At 39.4% G+C, this 18,856-nt stretch overlaps 1 protein-coding gene across 1 annotated transcript in view; it reads right to left on the bottom strand.

Moving 5' to 3' along the window:
- Positions 1–447: 447 nt before the first annotated feature.
- The window catches only part of IMPG1 (interphotoreceptor matrix proteoglycan 1), a 91,781-nt gene continuing 73,372 nt past the window's right edge, over positions 448–18,856 (bottom strand). Inside the window, 3 exon segments of the mRNA XM_019729700.3 lie at positions 448–1,286; positions 7,268–7,347; positions 13,494–13,693. Coding sequence (XP_019585259.3) covers positions 1,217–1,286; positions 7,268–7,347; positions 13,494–13,693 — 350 coding nt within the window. The 3' untranslated portion in view covers positions 448–1,216.

The raw sequence follows: 18,856 nt of genomic DNA, 5'->3' as shown, positions 1-18,856 counted from the left end.
CAATATCACTTCCCCAGAGATTGTCTCTATTGGAAATGTTTTGTTTCTATTTTTGAAATTTACTGCTAAAATGTTGCTGTCAGTGTTTAATATTTTGCTGTCTTGGAAGTATTAAAATCGTCGTATTATCATCACAATCCACAAAGCAAATCCAGGGAATATGTACTAAAACACAGACCCACCTTACTATAAATTGATGAATATATTTTATTGAAATTAAGATTTTGCAGCAAATATGTTTGTGGGACATTAGAGATACAGAGGAATTCATTTCTCATTAAATAGCACGTTAAAAACTGGCTGAATTGGATTTCCTTGATGCCAGTCTACCTATGCACACACCAGAGTTAGTATAAAGAAGCATTCAATGGAATTATGAGATTATAGGAAGGCATAGTAATCTGGGGGGGGGGGAGTAACAGGAATTGGTTATGTCACAAAATACAACCTCACACTTTTTTTCCCCAGTATAGTGTCTTCCTTTAAAATAGCTTTATGCAGTAACAAGTACAGTAATATTTTTAATTGTATGTATATCGGAACCTCAGTTCCTCTTTCTTTTAAAGGAACAAATTAGAAATTATTGGCAACAAAACAATCTGTGTAAGCAGTAATTTCTTGTAAAACTAATGTGCCTAAGAACTGCAAGTGTGTGTGTATGCGCGTGCACGTGCGTGTGCATGCATAGCTACAAACATTGAAATGTGGAGCATATATTCCCTCACCAGTGTTTACGTACTGTATGCATCCACACATTTAGAGACCTGCATCTCCTTGCATAAGTAGTCAACTTTGATGTGCATTCTAGCATATGAAGAGCTTTGCTACCCAATGTTGTTCACCACGCCATCCCCTACCCAACAAACAGTAAGTTGCACTTGTGTAAATTATCCATGAGCAGCTGAAAGCAAACCTGCTTTACTATTATCTTGACTATTACCCAGGAATGGCCAAACTGTTTCACTGATTGTGTTTGGGGTTTTGAAAGATAAGCATCTTTTCCCTCAGAATATACCAGTCATCAAGTACACAATTTTTCTCTATGAAACATAGTGTGTGCTGGTTCTCAGGGTTGGTTATATGCCTGGCTTCCTATGACCAATGAATATGCCTGCCTATGTTTTCAGAATTTTGACAGAGTGGATACAATTTTCTTTGAGAAAGCAAGCCATCTCTCTTGCGATAGATTAAATGATAATCTGTACATTTTTGGGTTTTAATTTCCTTCCCAGTCTTGATGGTTAAATTCTTCATATCCTATAGTCAGTAATTCAGAATTTTTTTCCAAGTTATCTGGAAGAGAAATAATTTTAAGAGCTTAAGAAATGCTATCCAAGGTCAAATCATTGGTTCATTTCAAAAATTACCTCTGCTGGTGGATGAGAGAATTATGCTTGCTTTTTTGAAAGACTGAAGATGCCCCCCAAAATAGTCCTAATCTTTTAACCTAATAGAAATGTTTTCCATTTCCTCTTTCTTTAAAAAAAATATTTTTATTACAATATAGCTAACATACAATATATTAGTTTCAGGTGTACACCATAGTTATTCAACATTTATACAACTAAAGAAGTGATCACCATAAGTCCAGCACCCATCTGACACCTACCACACTATCACAATATTATTGACTATATTTCTAATGCAGTACATTACATCCCCATGACTTACTTGTTTTATACCTGGAAATTTGAACCTCTTATTCTCCTTCACCTTTCCCCCCTTTTTTTAATTCTTCAATTATAGTTGACATTCAGTATTATTTTGTATTAATTTCAGGTGTAAAGCATAGTGGTTAGACGTTTATGTAATTTAAGAAGTGATCCCCCTGACTTGTCTAGTACCCACCTGGCACTACACACATTTGTTACCATATTATTGACTATATTTCCTATGCTTTACATCCCCAGGACCGTTTTGTAACTACCAATTTGTACTTAATCCCTCACGTTTTTCACCCTGTTCCCCAGCCCCCATCCCTTCTATCACCCGATAAATCTAGTACCCATCTAACACCATGCATAGTTATTACAATATTAACTATATTCCTTATGATACATCCTACATCCCCATGACTACTTTTAACAACCAATTTGTAATTTTTAATCCCTTCCCCTTTTTAACCGACCCCCCATGTTCTCTGTATCTATGAGTTTGATTCTGTTTGTTTGTTTATTTGTTTTGTTCTTTATATTTCATATATAAGTAAAATCACATTGCATCTGTCTTTCTCTGTCTGACATACTCCACTCAGCACAATACCCTCCAGGTCCATTCATGCTGCAGCAGATGGCAAGAACCCATTCCCTCCCAGGGCTGAGCAATATCCCATTGTATATATGAACCACCTCCTCTTTATTTATTCATCCATTGATGGACACCCAGGCTGCCGCCACATCTTGGCAATTGTAAACAATGCTGCAATGAACATATGGATGCACACATCTCTTTGTAGCATTTTGGGTTTCTTTGGATAAGTACCCAGAAGAGGGATTACTGGGTCCTTTGTCTCTTGTTACAGAATTTGTTTTAAAGTCTATTTTGTCTGGTATAAGTATTGCCACCACAGCTTTTTTTGTTTGTTTCCATTTTCAAGAAATATCTTTTTCTATCACTTTACTTTCAACCTATATGTGTCTTTCAGTATGAAGTGAAAATTATAAGGAGGATATGTAAGGGTTTTGTTTTTTTATCCATTCAGCCACACTATGTCTTTTGATTAAAACATTTAATCCATTTACATTGAAAGTTATTGTTAATAAATATGTAGTTATTGCCATTTTATTACTCATATTTTTTACCTTTTTGTTCCTCGTCTTAAAGAAGTTCCTTTAACATTTCTTGTAATACTGGTTTTGGTGTTGAACTCCGTTAGCTTTCTCTTGTCTGGGAAGCTCTTTGTCCTTCAATTTTTTATTTTTGTTATTATTGTTGTTTTTTTAATGTTTATTGGGGTGACAATGGTTAGTAAAGTTATATAGGTTTCAGGTGTACAATTCTGTAATACATCATGTATATATCACATTGTGTGTTCACCACCCAGAGTCAGTTCTCCTTCCTGTCCTTCAATTCTAAATGATAACTTTGCTGGTGGAGTAGTCTTGGTTGTAGGTCCTTGCTTTTCATCACATTGAGTATTTCGTGCCAATCCCTTCTGGCCTGCAAAGTTACTGTTGAGAAATCAGCTGACAATCTTATGGGAACTCCCTTGTAGATACCTAGTTGCCTTTCTCTTGCTGCTTTTAGGATTCTCTCTTTGTCTTTAACCTTTGCCATTTTAATTATGATCTGCCTTGGTGTGGGCTTGTTTAGGGTCATCTTGTTTGGAACTCTGTGCTTCCTAGACTAGTATATCGATTTACTTTGCCAGGTTAGAAAAGTTTTCAGTCATTATTTCTTCAAATAGGTTTTCAATCCCTTGCTTTCTGTCTTCTTTTGATACCCTATTATGCAAATGTTGGTATGCTTGATGTTGTCCCAGAGGTCCCTATGCTCATTTTTAAAAATCTTTTTGCTGTTCTGCTTTGGTGTTTTTTGCTACCTTGTTTTCCAAATCACTGATTCAATCCTCTGTTTCATCTAGTCTGCCAGTGATTCCTTCTAGTGCATTCTTCATTTCAGTTATTGTGTTCTTCACTTCTGACTGGTTCTTTGTTATGATTTCTATGTCCTTTTTTATACTTGCTCTCTCTTTGTTGAAGTTCTTACTAAGTCCCTTGAGCAACCATTGTTTTGAACTCCATATTTAGTAGGTTGCTTGTCTCCATTTTTGTTTAGTTGTTTTTTTCTGGAGTTTTCTCCTATTCCTTCATTTGGGGGGTATTTCTCCCCCCCCCCTCTTTTTTGGCTGCCTCTCTGTGTTTTTTTCTGTGTGTTAGGTAGACCTGCTTTGTCTCCCAGTCTTGGCTGGGTAGCCTTATGTAGTAGGTGCCTTGTGGTGCCCAGTGCCACAGGCTCCCTGGTCACCTAAGCCGGGTGCTCCAGACGTGTCCCTTGTATGGTCTGTGTGTGCCCTCCTGTGCAGAAGGCTTACTCCACTGAGTGGGATTTACCCCAGTGGGCTCTGGTGCCTGTTGAGATTGCCCTTTGTGTGTGCCACTTGTGGGGCTAATTGGGCTGTGCTCTGGTAGGGTGTGAAGCCAACCTTCAAGTATATTGGTTCTGGAGCTCCTTGGGAGGGGCTCTGGTACAGGCCCAGGTCACCCACTGCCTGTAACCAGCTGGGGACTACCTGGTAGGAGCTGCAGTGTGATCTGCAGTTGTTCACTGCCTGTGCTAAAGCTGGAGGCACATGGAGAGGCCACACTGTGAACTGAGGATAACTGCTACCAGTACCAGACCTGGGGTAGCTCTGCAAAAAGCCAGGACATTCCAAATCCTGCTGCCATCTGCCTGCTCCTGTAAGGCTTAGCAGCTGATAAAGCCTTGTGCGGTATGTGAGTTGGGTAGGTGGGGTCTCAGAGAGTCACTAGGGTGGGACGAGTTGTGTTTAGGTGGTTAATGTAGATTCTGGTTTGGTGCCAGTGCTGAGTCTGGAGCTACTCAGCGAAAGTCTTGGAGCACACCGAGGCAAATCACTGCCTGCCAAGGCACACAGACCCTTGACAGTTGTCCAAAAAAGAGTGCAATGATGGCGGGGCTGGCTCCTCACTGAGAAAGTGCTTCTGGCATTAGGCAAATTGAGTGGAACAGGGTGCCAGGGAGTCACGAGGGTGGAGGTAGTGGAGTTCACCAGACCAATTCAGATTCATATTTAGCCTGTGGGGGGAGGGCTCAACACAAGAAAGATGGTGCCCACCTGCTGGCTGCATGAAAGGAGGCATCCTCAGGGAAAATGGCAAGTCCTTTTTCCAAAGCCACACAACTCAGTCTCACCCCATATGTCTCTGGTGCCTCTTGAGTCACTGTCCCTTTGCCAGAGCCCAGGGTGAGTGGCTGCAAGTGAGGCTCTGCTTGGATCCTTTAAAAGGATGTCTAGGTTTTCCACAGTCTTCCATCCCACCCTGATGGTCAGATTCCCAGTTTTCCACAGCCATAGCAGACATCATTATGTTGTGGTGGCTCCTCTTCCCAGAACGAGTGCTCCAAGTTGGGGAGCCTGCTGTGGGGCTGGGGTGCCTTGCTCCTTCCAGGGAAAGCTCCGTGGCTGAGCTATTCCTCCCGATGCTCAACCGCCCCATGGAGGTTTCGGGGTGCCCGTTCCATGTCTCTGCCCATCCTACCAGTCTCAATGTAGCTTCATTAGATCCTTAGTTATAAAATTAAAACTTCTTTTCAGCTAGACTGCAAGTGGTTCTCTAGGTTGATTGATTGAAAATTTAGTTGTAATTTTAATGTGGTCACAGGAGGAGGCAAACAGAGTATTTTTCTACCCTACAATCTTGCATCTCTTCTTCCATCTCTTCTTAAACCTATTTATATTCTCAGGTTGGACCATCTCTTGAAGCAGGGAAGACAAATAGTTGGTAAATTAAAGTCACCATGTTCCCTCCTAACCATAGCAGACATCGTTATTCCATGCTGCTGCTTCATTTGAATTGTGGTCCTTAATTCTACTGGATACTTCAGGATTTATTTGGTGTCTGCCTCTCCTGGGCATTTTATTAATATCATATAGTGTGTGCCATTGTCATTTTATGGCTTGAGTCTGAACTTTTTCTGTCTTTCCAATGATCTTTGCTTCAGATGTCAAAATAGCTTACATTATTCCCACGTTGCACTTGGATACATGATATGATTAGCAAATGGTGTGATTGCTTCAGTCTCCTTTTTTTTTTTAAAATTTATTTATTTATTTATTTATTTCATTAGTTTCAGGTGCACAATCAGTCTCCTTCTTGATTGTATATTAACTGCAATAACTTGTTTCAAGTGCAAGCTTTGATGTGTTTGTTTCCATCTAACACTACAGATCTCAGGTAGAGTAGACACTGGCTGATTATCACTCAGTTTTTACCATCAAAGACTAGGTAGAATTTTTGAAACTAGATAATATTAGGCTAAAAATTGTCCAAAGTATTTCCCCAAAAGTCATTTTGAAAAAGCTCAGTATAGGCTACATTTAACCCGGTTGTAGATAAGTTATTTCCCTTTGTAAAATAAAATTATTTTAGTGAAGTAAATTGATTGAATGGATGAGTGCTTTAAAAGAGATATCTAGGACTGGAAGGAACATTTATCTGAGGATGAACTTAGGAATTTATTTTATTATTATTATTTTTTTAAGATTTTATTGGGGAAGGGGAACAGGACTTTATTGGGGAACAATGTGCACTTCCAGAATTTTTCTCCAAGTCAAGATGTTGTCCTTTCAATCTTAGTTGTGGAGGGCTCTGTTTAGCTTCAAGTTGTTGTTCTTTCAGTCTTAGTTGTGGAGGGCGCAGCTCAGCTCCAGGTCCAGTTGCCGTTGCTAGTTGCAGGGGGCACAGCCCACCATCCCTTGCAGGAGTCGAACCGGCAACCTTGTGGTTGAGAGGACACACTCCAATCAACTGAGCCATCCAGGAGCTCAGCGGCAGCTCAGCGGCAGCTCAGCGGCAGCTCAGCGGCAGCTCAGCGGCAGCTCAGCGGCAGCTCAGCGGCAGCTCAGCGGCAGCTCAGCTCAAGGTGCCGTGTTCAATTTTAGTTGCAGGGGGCGCTGCCCACCATCCCTTGCGGGACTCGAGGGATTGAACTGGCAACCTTGTGGTTGAGAGCCCACTGGCCCATGTGGGAATCGAACCGGCAGCCTTCAGAGTTAGGAGCATGGAGCTCTAACCGCCTGAGCCACCGGACCGGCCCCCAACTTAGGAATTTTTGAAGTTACTCTTCACAAATCATTTCTTCTACATATTTTCCTACATATTTTTGCTTTAGCCAATTATTTGAAATCAAAGAAGATATTTGATAAGAATATACATAAAATGAGTCTGTTCCAGGAATGTAAATTATGAAAATTTCAACCTTGTTGAAGGACATTTGATAAATCACATGTATATTTTTATAAGAATATTATATTAACCTTAAGGACATTATAAAATACTTGGATTGTTTCTGTTATTTTATTGTTTTGTCTACACATTTCAATTAATGCCAGTCATCTGTATTTACCCCTCTTACACCAGGAAATGCTGCCCCCCACCCCCAACCCCTTAAAATAGTAAATTAAAAAGCCTGGCTAGTAAAGGAAAAGTGCTTTTACTTATCTCTATTTAAAACAAGAGTCAGGCCCAGAAATGTTTTAAGTTGCCTTCAAAATTCAGTACTTAAAACCAACATATGAAAGTATGAGTTTACCTTGTTATTTTGCTGATGTTAGAACTTTTTAACACTACGTTTGTATGCTTGCCTTTTAGAGTGATATAGTGACTTACAAAAGAAAGCAAAAACATGATCTTCTTTCCTGGGCTTATCAACATTAACAGCAACTACAACTTTCTACTGTTTTGGTTTTAAAATTATTATGACAAGTGAGAATGGATAAGGCATTTTTGCAGGTGACTTCGTTAGAGTTGGAGGAACTATGTTTTCTGCATCTCCCTTCAGTTTTGCCTTCCAGTTGGCTTACTGTTTCTTAGGCTGTGGTCTCGGAAGGATCAAACAAAGCTCATATGAAAGATGAGTGATAAGTTCGTTGTGGGGACAGAGCCAGGAGTGCAGTTTCCAGGCTCTCGCCCTCACGTGGAAAGGTGCTGGCTCAGGTAGTAAATGGCCATCGGCTGTGGCTAGTTGGCTGTCCGCTGTAACCAGTGATCCATTGGCCACTAATATAACTGCCGTGGCTACGCTAGCAGAAAAGGGGGGCTAGCAAGAAGATGGTGGCTGAGCTAGCAAGAGCGGATTGCAACTAGCAAGTGAGGTTGGTTGGCAGAGAAAGAGTGGACGGCAGGTTGCGGATCGTGTGGCTCCTGCTTCCTGTGTCTCCAACCCAGCTGCCAGCGAGAATATAATGGTATGACTCCCATATCTATGGCTCCATGGGTGTTCCTTTTTGGCCTCACCATATCCTGTGTTCTTATGTAGGGAGCAGGACCAGAGACCCCATATGGCACCCTGCATGACATTTGTCTTGCAAGAAGTGGAATTAATTTCAAGTCAAGTTCTGAGTTGTGGTTACTAAAACACAACTCTGTAATAACATTTTGTTCATGCAATTTAAAAATACAAATTATTTTAAAACTTGATGTGTATAATTCCAGACTTGTCTATATACATATTATATGATTTTTGATGATAGTGTATACACATTTTGCATCTTGCTTTTTCCCGCTTTACATTATAAAATGGGTATAATTTTTAGGGGTACTTTCTGATATATGCTCCCTTATCAGTAAACTGTTTTCTTTCTCACAACATTCTGTCTATTACAATTTCAGGGAAAGTGTGGAAGTGGGTATAGGACGGAGGGAAAATTTTATCTTGGCCCAGTGCCTGAGGGGAAGAGGCAGAAGAGAGAAGAGAGAGGAGAGAGCGTTTCAGAAGGTTGAGGAACAAGTTCCTTGTTTCTCCTACCACAAGCTAAGGCAGCGTTTTTGGTTTCTGCTTGTCCTAGTTGGGCGATTTAGGGGCTCTGAGAATACCAGGGTACAGGGAGACTCCTGTGGTTAGAACCAAAAGATCACAGGTGAGGGGAATACAGGAATAAAAATTTCCCAAAGGACCTGGGGAGATAAAGAGAGTCCCCCGCACTCCCGTACATGCAGATACCACCTTGGAGAAGAGAAGAAGGGAAGGGGAAAGGATCTTTCAGTCTGGATATATATGTCAAGAAAACTGAGTTGCCTAAACTGGATTATACTAAATTAAACTCCAACCCCTTTCTCCTGGCTCCCACCTCCCCAATACAGTGGATAAAGGGCTCAGAGTGGAAGTGAGGAACAGCTACTAGAGGTAAAAATGGATCTTTTCCCCCTCATCTAAGATGTAGCATGTAAATAAACCTGTGATCTTACTGTAGTTAAAACAAGTACTTCCCATATTATTAAGACCTCCTCAGAAGTGTCACTTTGTATCATCATTTACTTAATCTAGCCCCTATATTTGAAAACAATTTTCATTATTATAAATAATGTCATAGAGAACAAATTAAGTCTATTAAATTCAAGGACAAAGTGAAAATTTTTAGATCTGAAGAGGAAAAGTAAAATAATTTACTCTGCTAGCTATAGATTTTTATTTTCTCTGTGTAATGATAATTGTGATTAATAAAATTAAAAATCATTAAGCCAAAGCAGAGAACTTTGAAATGGAAAATTTGTTTACTCTTGGGAGAATTTTGCCAAGTTCCTAGTACAACTGAATCTATGTAGAGAATATCTGAAATTGAGTGAAATGAAAAATATATGGACTATGTTCATAAATACTGAATGGAGGAAAAGAATAGGAGGAAAAATAAAAGTGAAAATATAACAAATGCCAATGAGTTAGCAGTAGAATGACAAAGAACTGAACCAACTGAAAATGCTCATTGTGTGTCAATGGACTCATCTTCTCAGTAAGGCACTTTCCCTCAATACGGTTTTCCTATCTCTTTCTTCACTTTCAGGTAGAGTAACAGAAATGCAGCTGACTTTATAATTCTTTAGAGAATGCTGCTTTCAAAGTTACAACATTGAGTATCCTCAACTGATTTGCTTTTGAGTTTAGGTTTTAGTGCCAGGTAGGGAATCTTAGTTTTTATATCCTTATTTTTTACAGGGCTGCCCTTTGTTTATAATTATCAAATAGCTCCAATAATGCTAGCAGCTGAGAGTTTACACTGAGGAGCATCTGATTCATTCCTTACATAAACTTGTGACTTTATTTCTATTATCCCTATTATGAACGTGAGAAATTTGAGACTTAAAGCGGAGGAAATGTTGCTCAAGTTCACTAGTTAGGGGTAGAGCTTGAATTTGAACTTGGGTCTACCATAACTTTAAAGCCTCTAATCTTAATCATTGTCTTAATATATGGTTGGTTAGGTGTTAATTTGTCACCTGATCCTCACAGAAGTAAATTTTTAGCGTCACATAAATGATGGCATCTTGTGAGGAACAGAAATAACCGGTGGGAGGGGGAGCAGGTGACGAGGGATCCAGGCCCAACTCAGCACCACTGTGTTCAGGTTTCTTCTCCACTGAGAGTCCTTCTGAAGCAGCTCATGGGGGTGATGGGGTTTGTCCTAATGCTGAGGACATCAGGGTTTAACATTTGCCGTTTAGAAAGGAATCTTTAATCAAGGAGTTGGAAAGGGAAGACTTGAGGTGGTGTGGGGATATTTCTTTTCTCCCCAAAAGAAATTGAGTATCTTTCTCTCCCTCTGTCTTTCCTTCTTTCCCATCTTCCTTCCTCCTCTTTTCCTCCCTTCTTATCTATTCCCTAGCATCTAACACAGTGACTGCACATGGGTACTCAAAAGTGATTGTTGAATTGGTGTAAGGAGCATCTTATTCCTGTGTATTTGAGTACTGGAAGTCCATATTAGCCCCCCACGGCAGGCACGGGGGGGGGGGGGGAGCAGAGCCCCGCACACTGTCATAAGATCTGTTCATTTCCTGATCATCCTGTGCCTTGCTCCAGTGTTCTCACTTATGACAAACTAGCATTAAAGTGATATTAACCAATGTCACCCCAATAAATCTGATAAAATTAAAAAGTGGTGTTTCTTAAGAAAGACGGATTTTTAAAATTACAAATTGTACGACCATCTGAAATAGCAAATAGGGCTGATTAAAATAAAAAAAATAGATTGTTCTTCATAAAAGCCACATGCAATCCCATTCTCCTTATTTATTTTACTAGGACCTTGCTTGTTCACCCTTTCTCCCTCCCCTCCCCCTTTTCTTTTAAATTACATAAGTGATACATGAACATACTATCATTATTAATAAACTTGGACCCCATTTCCACTTTTTTCCACTGTTAACTGGAAAGATAGATGAGTGTACCTTTTATTCCATGTAGTTGCTATGTTTTTACTTACATATTTGATTGAGCCATACAAAATTGCCAATATTTGATGATTTGTTAGTGATAAAATAGCAATGACATGTGGTTGAACCTAATATAGTTAAAAGTATATGATGCTGTGCATATTTTTATACAGCTATCTTAGTGCACAAGTGCACTACTTTTGTAAGAATAATTGTTTAAAAGTAGAGTATCTGAGTCATATTAAGAGTTTTATAGATAGTAATAAATATTTCTTGAGAAAAAGTATTTCCAGTTTATACACCCACCAGCAGTACTTGCTAGAACTAGTTTTCTCTGACGTTATTGACCTTCCTTCTTTTGCTAAACTCATGAGCAATAAAATGTATCTCCTTATTGTCTTTGATTTCCATGATCACAGTGAGATTGAGCATCTTTTCCTATGTTTTATTGGTCATTTGGATTTCTTCTCTGAATTGCACCTCTGTATTTTCTTTGCTCATTTTAGTATTAGTATGTGTATCTTATTGATGTGTATGAACTCTTTTTATTATGGATGTTCATCTTTTAAAGATATGACTAGGTTGTAAATATTTTTCTCCTACCTTGCTATTTATCTGTTAATTTTATTTATGGTACTTTTTCCCCTATGGAAATCCTCTTCTTAATGCCTTCTGGGATTGGTGTCTTAATTTGGAAAGGTTTCTTTTTTTTTAGCCCAAGATTATAGAAATATTGTAAAAAATATTTTTTTCTCATACTTTCATAGTTTTGCTTTTAGGTTTGACTCAGTTCTTCGGTAGAGAATTGACTTGAGCATAGTAAGAAACTAATTTTATCTTTTTCTGAATGGAAGGCCAATTGTACTCTAACCATTAGTGACCAGTCCATACTTTCCCTACTGACTTGAAATGATTGTTAAAATAAATTCTCTAATATATAAGGGTCTATTTAGGGCTTATGTTTGTTCTATTTACCTATTATCAATCTCTGTGTCTATCTAAATATTATTTTATGTATTGCTATCTTACAGATCAACCTTCCTATCCTTGTGCTTCCAGATTTTCTTTCGTACATTTTCATTTCCAGAGGAACTTTAGAACCAGAATATCAAATTCCATAAAGACTCTTGTTAGGATTTTAATTGGGATTAACTTGGAGAAAACTGATAGTGTCATCATAATCCTCACTTACCTGAAGGGATACTCTGTGCTTTCTGTTCATTGTAAAGATGTTTTATAAACATAATTTCATGTACCCCTTGTAGTAGTCCAGCAAGTGGGTTTTGTTAGTCTCATTATCCAATGACGAAATTGAGGTTTAGAGGAGTTAAGGAATTTGTCCAAGGCCACCTGATTAGTAAATTGTTAAGCCAAAAATTTAATCACACTTTGTCTGATTCTAGAATACTGTTTCTTAACCACTATTGGGTAGTTTTCTTTAAAGTGTTAATACATTAAAGGAAGAGGGTATGTTTCATCAAGAAAAAGACTAAATCTCTCTTGTTTCTTGTTGATTGAATGTGGAAGCAGATTGCCACACATCCCCTGATGGGAAGATAGGGACTGTGGTCACTAGAATCAGTAAGAGGACAGTAAAAATACCGAAACAAAACAGGATGATCTAACGAAGACATGATCTGAAGTGAACAACACTGAGGAGATGTTCAGGTGTGTGTGACTGGAAGCTCATGACCGGGAAAGGCAGGACAGGCTCAGGCAGAAGTCTTGTCTACAGTGTGGATCTTATTTGGGTGTCGCAGGATGTGTGGAAAAATTAGGAACTTTTGTCTTCCTTGTGTGTTCATAGGGCAACCTATACTCTAAAGTCTGGTTTGTGAATAGAAGATCAATTATATCTCACCTTTTCTTCCTCCTAAAGTGCTTCTCTTAACCTTTCTGTTGGAAATAAAAGATTGATGAAATATAGCATAGCACACCTATAGGATGAGCTACTATGTAATCATTAACTATGATGCTCCAGAAAATATTTAGTGACATGGAATGTTCTACATCAAAAAGCTGACTACAAAACAAGAAACCCGGGTGATTCCATTTTGCTTTAGAAAATTCTATATGAAGATTCTACATAAACATGTACACCAAAAGATAATAGCAGTTCATGCCATGAATTGCACATGACTTTTGTCTTCTTCTTCATAATATTCTATATTTTCCAGTTTTCTTATGATGAAAGCTATTGTGTTTGCAGACAGGGAAAAAAACCAAGTAACACACACACACACACACACACACCACCAACTAAAGTAGACCACGTGGTATTCTTTCTTAAAGCTAACACAGCCTCTTTTTTCTTCATTTATTGGCCTTAATTAAATATTATAGAAAGGCTTAGAGAGGTGGACTCCAAGGGTGGTCCTTGGACCAGCAGAATCAGCTTTACCTGTGTCCTACCCAGGTCTACAGCATCAGAGCAGAGCCTAGCAGGGTCCAGCCATGTGTGTTTTGACAAGTCCTCCTCTGGGAGATTCTGATGCTCACTGAAGTTTGAGAACCATGGGTACTATAGGAATTCATTCTAATTCTAATTCATTCTAATTATGAGTAACAAATTCTTGGGTCTATAAAGTTAGTGTGCTTGACGTACCTGCACGGAGCTCCCTTTCCCTGGATGACCTTACCTTCCTCTCCAGGAGCACAGGGGCCCAGCTTCCAGTGGGCCAGGTGCTCCTGGCTTTCATACCCTGGTCTGCAGTGACACTCTGCTTCCTCAGTCCACTCATTCTTTACACACTGGGCAAATTCACCACAGGCCAGGAATTTGCAGGGATCTGCTTGATCAGCTGGAAGACATGGGGCAAGATTTTAATGAATGCATGGGTGCCTAAGCAATAGAACTGGCAGACGTCAAAGGCAAGAGACCAAATATATTTGCTATCACCCCATTTTGGAGTGGGTTGTACAGTAGTGCTAGCAGACTGGAGTGAAAAGAGAATCACACATTTCTGTATCTTGGAAAAATGAGTTTATAGAGACAGGTGATAACATATTTAGCTCCAAGTGTGATTATAACTAACTTTGTTGTGCATGAGCATCATCTAGAGGCCTTGTTAAAACGCAGATTCCTGGCCCCATCCTCAGAGTTTCTGATGCAAGCGCTTGGGATGGGGACCAAAAATTTGTATTTCTAAGGAGGTCCTTAAACGATGCTGATGCATCTGATCTGGCGAGCATGTTTTGATAACCACTGCGTTAGAGAATTAAGATTTTTTTGTCTGCTATTTTTTAAGGTGAGTATTTTTTTGCAGAGATGAGCTGTAAACATATATATTTAAGATCAGATGTACCTCATAAAACAGTAGTCATTTATATGGGCAGTTTTGAGAACTCAGGATGATTTTCTTATTAAAAAATATCTTCTTTTTAAGTCACTTGCTGATCCGTAAGGCCCTAATGTTAGAGATTCTTTCTTTTGGATTAACTGTTTCTCCTGTATTAAAATTCAAATAGACCTCTAATTGGTTCTTTTTTTTTTTTTTTTTGGTCATTAATTATTCTCTTTTACTATGTTCTTAATTGTGTAGGATTATCTGAAATTCTTTGTAAAGTGGATTATAAATCAAGAGAATCTCAGACTAGTTAGCTCTGGGAGGCCTGTGGCTCCTGCCAGTCTTTCGTCTTTGTAAAGCCCAGCACACTGACGTCTCAGGCAGAAAAGTGAGTGGCCTGAGTCCTCCCATGCTGATGACAGAACCACAACAGGCCTGTGGTCCTGAGACCACTGCTCTTTCTGCCGTGGGAGGGTTTGCTGTTGAATCACATCAGCCATTTTTCTTTCAGATTATTCTGTCAAAGAGCACCTATTATGTGCAAAGAACTAGGGGACAGGAAGCCGTGTATAAGGCCATTCTTCCAGGAAACCTAGGGGAAGGTACAGAATACTCCTACACAAGAAGCCCAGTACCTTATCTGGCATAAGGGCCCTAAATACGAGCTGTAAATGTTAGTTAGAGAAGAGATCACCATGGAGAGGATTGTTTGAATTGAGTAAAGTGAGTTGCATTTGTATGTGCAAAGACTGAAAGAGACATTCCAACTGGATCCAGCAGCATGGGCAGAGGCACAGAGGTAGGAAATCACAGGTGTGAAGATGGAGCCGGGTTGGGGGTAGGAGGGAAGCCCAGTTTAGAGGGAGCAGAGACTAGCAGACAGAAGGAGGAGAAATAAAACTGGACAGGTCTGTTAAGGCCAAGCTCTGCTCGGTCTTGAAAGCTGTCCTAAGGAATTTGGACTTTACAGGCAATGGGAGCCACAGTGGGTTTTTGGGTGAGGGAGGGGTATGATAGAATTGTGCTTTAGAAGATATGGAAATAGAATTTTCAGAATTAGGATAATTTCAGGGATAATGTGGTCCAATATTTCCCAAGTGGGAATATTTTCAGGGCTCTAATTCAGCAGGACTTAATAAATTTTATACTGAAAAGAAATGTGGTAGCTAAGTAAGTAAAAAAAAAAAAAAATGCAGGGTGATATAAATATAACAGGTTTCTCTCTCTTTCCTTTGTTCTCTTTCTCCCTGTCCCTCCAACCTTACCTCCTTGTCTTTTTACTTTTAAACCTCTTAGGGTCATTAATAAGCTAATATCTATTGTGACTGTTCAATCAGAGAACTTAGCTGCTTTGCCAAATTTACTGACCAGAGAAGCTCTGTGAATCGGTTGTTGGGGGGCATCTTGTGCGGTGAGAATTCCAAAGAGCCGCTGTCTAATGACCTGATCCAGCGCCTCCTTGTGGTGGAAGAAGCGAGAGTGCGGGGGCTGAGTGAGACCAGTAGGCAAGAACAGGCCCTTGAAAACATTTTTGGGGGTTTCCCGGTATGGTAGGCCTGTTAAAAGTCTATGTGAAGTTGTATTTCTCTGCAAGTTGAGATTCCCTTATGGACAGCCGGCCCGGCTAATGTGAACTGGCTTTTCTTGACTCAGTTCGTAAAGCTGGCCATGTTACGGAATCTTTGTCACTATTTGGGAAATAGCTCATATTTGCCTTGATAATCCAGGTAATTGATGCCCAGGGTCTGGTTCAATAAATCACAGCTGTCAGAAAATTTGCGCTCAGGACTTTAGTCTCAAAAACAGAAGCCAGAAGGGAACAGTCAGAAGCTCCATTTCCCTCTCTGCAGTGGAGAAATATAGGTACATGGAAAGCTGACAATGCACGGATTATGCCCTTTTGAAGAGTGATATGAAATGTGTGATAAATAATATGAGTTTCCCATTCCAAAAAGGTTTCTGTTCACTCTAATTTCCTTCAGCCTAGCCAGGCATGGTCTAAGCACCAGTAAAGCGAAACAGAACACAATAAGGCAACATTGCAAAAAGGACTTTATCCAAATTTGGGGGCCCTGAACCAGGTATATTTGAAGAACCAATGTACCTATTTTATCAATTATTTGCTCTTCTCATGTTATTTATGTATTCAGGACCAGTCTACAGATAAGGAGACTTCAAATCACCCAGATTAGTTTTTGGTTGCTGTGTACCCTTCCTGGTAATTAAGACAACATTCATTCATTCGTTCATTTAACGAATAACAACTTGGCCTTCAAAATCTTTAGCGCTGAAAATTTCAGACTAACTAATGGCTTCAGAGTTTTATTTTATCCTTAAGTAAGATTTTACATTTCTGATAAAATTTTAGAGCCAGAACATGTTTTATAGACCTTCTTGACTAATTTGCTCACTTTGCAGATGAGGAAGCTCAGTGAAGCTGAGTGTTGCCAAGATCATGCCTGTTTGTGCCCACGTCCTCTGTCACCCCATCCCCTTGTGGTCTGTGTGAGGAAAAGTTCCAGGGAAGGAAAGAACCCCAAGGAGGAGCTGTTGGACCATGGCCTATAAAGGTAATTGGATTTAATTAGAATCATAACAGAAGAGACCATATTTGCAACAGTTTGTGAAGCAACTCATGCTGCTTCCACTCTGATACCTTAAAAATATTTTCCTTAGGTATGTTGATGACCCTCTTTACTTACATATCGTTCTTTGAGGGCCACCTATAACTTTGGGCTTCAGGCAAAGACTGAGAACTGGACGTGAGCTGATTCTGGGGCGAAAGCACCATGGAAGAAAAGAGAATGACTTTGTGATGAATGAAATTTTATCTAGTAGAAATTTCTTAAGGAAGCTTTCCCTACGTTATCATCATTTTCTTCTTTGTCATATTCTAAAGACATTTCTCCTTAGAATGATAGACACATTCACACTAGGCCATACAAGTATTTGCCTCTTCTTTAACACATCCCCAGGGATTTGCACAAATCAAATTAGTCTGAACTTCCACTCTTTGCTCTTGGTTTGGTCAATATGTAGCAACAACCTCAAATGCTCTGTTCTGAATAGGATCTGTAGCTTAGAAAGAGGAAGGACAAGAAAACTTGAGATCAATAGTCAGTAAGGAGGAAAACAATTCGGTGCCAACAGAAAAACATTTTCAAATCATAATCAAGTTGTGTGTGGATTTGAGGAGGTGAAGTCCTCATGACTGATGTATAGACTAATTGGTCTATAATTGCCTTAATTCCTGGATTTGCTTTAATACCTTTTAAACAGATTATTTTTATAGTGGGTGCTATAGAAAGCTTTCTCCATTAGCCTGTACCACACTCATGATACACTCGGAACTAGTATGCTTAGGGGAACCCTCTGGGCTTACGATAATTGCTTGCTGGCAAAATCATAAATTAGGCACAGTAAGAGATTAACAACAAAACTAATAATAAACTAGAACAACAATATACTGTAATAAAAGTTATGTGAATGTTGACTTTATCTAATGGGCAGGGAACATATATAGCATGGATACACGGGATGATTCACATCCTAGGAGGGATGGAGTGGGATGGCTTGAGATTTCATTATGCTATCAGAAAGATGTATAATTTAAAACATGAATTTGTTATTTCTAGAATTTTCCATTTAATATTTTCGGACCTCAGTTAAACATGGGTAACTGAAACCACAGAAAGAGAAACCGTGGATAAGGGGGTACTACTATATAAATAGGGAGCTCACATTTATTGAAGGCCATTTTATGTTTGGTAGTGTACTGGACATTTTAAACAATTCTTCATTAATATTCACAAGAACCTTCTAAAGTAGATATCACTGACCTCATTTTCATAGATGAGAAAATTAAAGTCCATTGTAGCTAGTAAGTATGACCCAAAATTAACATCTGTATATCTGTTTACAATGTTTGGCTTTTGACATCATTCTAGTGTTTTTCAAATATGGGCTTTCCAGGAGACGCCTTAGGTTTCCCAAGGGCTAACAGAGGATGAAGACAGTGAGTGGGAAGCCCTGCCACTCCCAGCATCTCCACTCTCATTGGTTTGCATAGCAGACTTCCACTAATGCTTTCCTTTGAACAAAGGCTCTCCCCACTAAATAAAAGCTCAAAACCACTGTCTGCTACCACTCCTTCATGAGGCAGAATGTTTCCTTGTAGAAGGTACAGTCTGACACTACAGTAGCTCCACATTTGTTTCTGTTGTTCAAGTGTGACATCAATAGACATGGCTTAAAGTAAGTGAGCTGCCATGTGGCACTTGGGAATATTTGTATCATTCTGAGATTTTCAATGAAAGCATATTTTCCGTATCCGTTTCTCCCTTGGATTTGCTTATATAGTGTCTTTTGTATGCATTCCAAAGAGCGTTCCCAATTGGCTGACTGTTTCTCAGTTCTCCATCATGTGATTACACAACATTCAAATGTATGTCCTCTGCCAGCAGGGAACACTTTGAGACATTTTACAGTTAGAGTTAAAAAGATTATGGTCCTGATCATCAAGAAGTTTATAAATTCACAGATCTCACAGGTCCCTGATGGACTACGACTGTCTTTTTCAAATCTCCTGTTTCTGGTCCCAAGTGCACTTATGCTTGTCAGGCCTGTAAATAGGCTCTCCCTCTCTTCCCAGTCTCTGAGGTCCCCAGGTCTGCATTT

Source organism: Rhinolophus sinicus, chromosome 2, assembly GCF_057876585.1.
Source record: "Rhinolophus sinicus isolate RSI-liver-muscle chromosome 2, RSI-T2T, whole genome shotgun sequence".
Lineage (NCBI taxonomy): Eukaryota > Metazoa > Chordata > Mammalia > Chiroptera > Rhinolophidae > Rhinolophus > Rhinolophus sinicus.
The sequence above is the reverse complement of the archived record's forward strand: the minus strand, read 5'-3'. Positions and strand labels throughout refer to the sequence as shown.